Below are 4581 nucleotides of genomic sequence, written 5' to 3'. Positions count from 1 at the left end.
GAATTTTATGATTTTTGAAAAATATTTTCCAACAAAAGGAGAATTTCATTTTATTTCCATCGAGTGGCATGCATGGCTCAATATGTAGTAGTTAATCCATCTTGACATTTTTGACAAACTGTCCCCTCGATCTCTTTGGAAGTTTTTAGTAGGTCAACCAAATATATTGTTCATGACCTCTCACAGGTGGCTATAATTCAAGATTTCTTTCTTTCTTTTTTGTCTTTTTGTTTAAATAAACAATAATCTTTGTATTTAACTATTTGTTCCAGGGAAAATAAACAAAGAAGCTAGACCAATTAAATATATAAATACAATACAAGGTAATACTTCTTATTTATAGAACATGAATAGAAATGATTAATTAATTAAAGAAGAAATAAAAATAATGAAGCAGAAAAGATGGTAGTTGAATAAAATCAAAAGAGAAGGAAAGTTTATTCCTATGGAGGTGATCGATCTTAAGAGTCAGAAAACAACCTAACATTGCGGGGGTGATGCAGATAAGATAACCACCACCATCCTTGCTTTTCAAGTTCTTTATATTTGTTTTTGAGTGGCTTACAAGCAAAAATACTAGTAGGTTAGCTGGGGCTGTTAACCTATGTTTTTTTTTTTTCGGAGGTTCAACCAAAAATAATAAAAATCTTTTTTCTTTGCAACCATTATGTGTTCCTGAGGTCATTTTGGCCCCAGCCCGGCCATTTCCTAAATTTTTCAACATTTTTCTAGGACAAAAAAAAAAAAAAAAAAAACAAAAAAAATCAGAATAACTTCCATTAGGTCGTAATGTAAACTTGGTATTTTGTACACTCTAATAAGAAGCAACACCTTAACTTGAAACACCAAAAGATAATATATATAACATTTAACACTAAATAATTTTCATTTTCTTGACAAAATACTTCATACATAAAATACTCATTGATAAAACTATCAGAGTCACCGTCTTGGACTCTTGGTTGGTTTTAGAGACTCTAGTATTGAGGACTCGGAGGTGGGTGGTGGGCGTGAGTTAAAATGAATGGAAAAGTCTATGAGATTGATTTGAATTAAAGACACAGTGTTTTTATTTTCATTATATTTGGTACTTTAGTTTTACATGTCAAATTTCTATTGAAAGCTATAAAAAAAGAGAAATTTTACACCACAGATAGAATGAGTTTTTTTTTTTAGCCAATATCATCCACCATATTATAGAATCATAAATAAATTAATTAATTAATCCAGCTAATATATTCTGGATAAATTAATTTGTTTCATAAGAAAATAGATAGACAAAAAAAAAAAAAAAGGCCATACAAGGTAATTAATTAAGCCAAGTACTGAAAAATGAAGGGAAAAATAAAAGTTCAAAAAATTGTAGTTACTAATTTAGTTCTTCCCCTGCCATAACCATTCTACTAAGACGACTAGGCCCAAGCTTCTTCCTTCTCATAATACTCCTCCTCCTTATAACTTCCATTTGATTTCTCCTTCTAATCTGCATCATCGCTTCCTCTTCAATCACAAATCTTCTCATCAAAACATCATCTGTCAACGATTTTCCCCGGAAAACTCTTCTGCTTTCCACGCTAAGCCTTGCGGTGGGAATTGTTTTCTCTTGTGAGATGGGAAATGGCTTTGATCTTGGGTAGCTGTTGCTTCTTCTCGGCGGAACCTCCGCCCGGAAAACTTCATTGTAGGAGGAGATCGGAGCACAGAGACAGACTCTTGTGAAGGTAGTGGCAACCTTTAGAGAGGTACATTTTCTTAGCTTGTTTCTGTAGTTGTTGGAATTTGCATTGTTTGGGATTTCTGGGGTTCTGGAAATTGTTTTCCATACTTTTGTTGGATTTGTCGTTGGGATTTCTGTGGACTTGGAAATTGTTCTCCATAGAGTTGCCATCTCCATTGCTCTTTGATACCAGGGCTTCCTGTGGCATAACATGTACATGCATGTCATGCATGCATATATACCTTTTCTTCATGTGTTATGTCATGCATGAGCAATGCTATATATATATATATCCGACAATTATCCGCATTTCAATGTAGCGTGGACGACCATGCCACGTCAACTTTGGTGGATACTTGTTCAGTATATAGCATTACTCGTACCGCGTAGACTTTATTGATGATATGATAATTCATAATTGGTAAAATGATTAAAGAAAAAAACTTGACTTGTCAATCACAGTCTTAATTAATTATTTGACATATTCTATCCGTTTATAAAAAAACCATAGTAAAAACTGTAATACCGGAGCGATTTTTCAAATTCATTTACCTATTCAAAGTTGTGTCAATTAAACAGCTAGCTCACTTTCCAAGTTTGGGTTGGAATTGTTGAAAGTTGAAAGTTGAGACATATATTTGACAAATTTAACGTAAGACTGAATTCATCAAAAAAAAAAACAAAAGGTGACCCCTTCTTTGGCGTTAGCAATACTTTTGTGGTGGGTCAAATTTAGACTCGGTTGGGAGTTTTTCAGCGGCTGTTTTGGCACCACTGACCCTGACCAAGACCATCTTATATATGGTTCTTTTAATTTTGAACATTTCCTCCCAACAGCTTATGTCGGACCGTTACAGGATGACTAGAATGACGTTAAAGTGAAAATTAATTTTTATATCTCGTAAAAAAATAATAATAATAATAATTAATTAATTTTTACTGTTACGTCATCTCAATCATATGACAGTAGTATAACGTTCTATTTAAATAATGTTTCTCCACTTTTTTCCTTTTTCCCGAAATTGAATAGAAAAAAATAATAATAAAAAAAAAAGAATTTCTCATTTGTAATTTTTTTTTTTCAAAGTCTTCCCCTCTGCTCAAAGCTCTTATTCTGGTGAATTGACCTAGTCTCCTTTAAATTTTATCTTTTGTGGTTTTATATATTATGGGATCGTGCTCCAAACGTTTTAGTCTTCAAGCCCAACACAAGCCCATGGGCCTCACCAGCTGTGTTGATAATGGGCCATCTTGAGTCCATCCAAGTTGGAACACGTTCTTCTTTGTTGGGCCTCCACAAAATTTGACCCCATCCCACAATGCAACAGCACGTTGTATGTATTATTATTTCAGAGGTATTAATTTTCACATATATATATATAGTGTGATAAAAAGTGAAGATGAGTAGACTAAAGTAAAGGTCCTATGCTCTTCAAGTCAAATTAAATGTTTTTTTGTCCTAAACGACACGCCTATTAATTAATGAAATGATTAAATCTAGCAATATTTCTAAATAAATTCATTTATTTATTTATAATTTATAGGTGGAATTAATGACCCTTAATGAAGATTTTTAAACATGAAAGGGTAACATAGAAAAATGAACAGTTGACTGCTTTGGGTCATATTAGAATGTTCCAATAAATAATTGAAAAGGATTTGAGCCATTGACGTGTACAGAATCAATTAGCCTTACTTTGTTTTGGTCAGACCACACAATTTTACCATCATGGTTTACCTTAAAAGTGACATCCTTACATGTCTGAAAATTGTCCTAAGAGGATCTCAAATTTGCAAACTGTGTGCCACAATTAACAATATATATATATATATATATATATATGTGTGTGTGTGTGTGTGTGTGTGTGTGTGTGTGCAGACAATCCAAATGATCAAGTTTTCATCACCAGAAACTAAGGATAAAGCATATTGAACATGTAAAGCAAGATGTATGTATGTATGTGAGATTGGGGGCATACCTTGTGCTATTTGAGTTCTTTGGATCTTGCATGAACTGAGCAGAGTGGAGAGTGAGTATGCAGGAGCTGGAGAAGGAGAGCAAAGAAGTCTCATTTGGGTTGAGAAGGGAAGAAGACCCTTTTTTCTGCAATTTGTAAAACTCTAAGATGGGCTTCTTTTCTTTTTCTCCATTCTTTATTGCAACCCACCCTTTCTTTTGCTTTGGCAAGCATGATTCTTATTGATTTTGAGAGTGAGAGAGAGAGAGAGAGAGAGAAAGAGAGAGAATTTGAAATTTCAAAGGCAAAGTAAATGTGGGTGCTTTTGCTGGAATTACTAAAGTGCCCCCCCATGATCACTTTTAAAAGGGAAAAACATGCACCCTTGTCAAATTCCCCCATCTTTTTGCTAGGGCATGGAAAGTATCTAGACCCCCTGTAATCATGTTTAGCTCCTGACTTTATGATTGTGAGCAAGTGAGATCGCTTAGGGCATTAATTTGTTTAAGACATGCTTGGCCTGCCTTTCTGACACAATAATCATAGACTATCAAAGTAAACTTTTGGTTTGGTTTTTTCACTTTCTCAACCCCCTACTAAATACATTTTTAGGGTTAACTACAATATTTTTCACCTTTTAACTACTATCATTTTTGCAATATCTCCCTCTACTGTTGGAGTTATAATGCCTTCTTTTTGTGACCTAAAATCACAAAAATACCTCAATATATAATATAAAAATAAATTACCTTTTTTTTTTTTTGTGAGTTTTGTATTAAGATATTACCTTATATGTGTTGGATTGCACAATACTGCTAGCCTTTTGACATTAGTATTCTATATTATTCTATCACATATAATTATGAATGAGCTAGGTGCACTTTGAGAAATATTAATGTGATTTGT

At 33.3% G+C, this 4581-nt stretch overlaps 1 protein-coding gene across 1 annotated transcript; it reads right to left on the bottom strand.

Annotated features, from left to right (window-relative positions):
* Positions 1 to 1291: 1291 nt before the first annotated feature.
* On the bottom strand, positions 1292 to 3896 carry LOC132167573 (Serine/Threonine-kinase). The gene is made up of 2 exons (XM_059578585.2): positions 3697 to 3896; positions 1292 to 1916 (listed from the first exon to the last, which is right to left on the bottom strand). The coding sequence occupies exons 1-2, from the start codon at positions 3726 to 3728 to the stop codon at positions 1370 to 1372; spliced, it is 579 nt and encodes a 192-aa protein (XP_059434568.2). The 5' UTR covers positions 3729 to 3896; the 3' UTR covers positions 1292 to 1369.
* Between the last annotated feature and the right edge of the window lie 685 nt (positions 3897 to 4581).

Source organism: Corylus avellana, chromosome 2, assembly GCF_965113065.1.
Source record: "Corylus avellana chromosome 2, dhCorAvel1.hap1.2, whole genome shotgun sequence".
Classification (NCBI taxonomy): domain Eukaryota; kingdom Viridiplantae; phylum Streptophyta; class Magnoliopsida; order Fagales; family Betulaceae; genus Corylus; species Corylus avellana.
The sequence above is the reverse complement of the archived record's forward strand: the minus strand, read 5'-3'. Positions and strand labels throughout refer to the sequence as shown.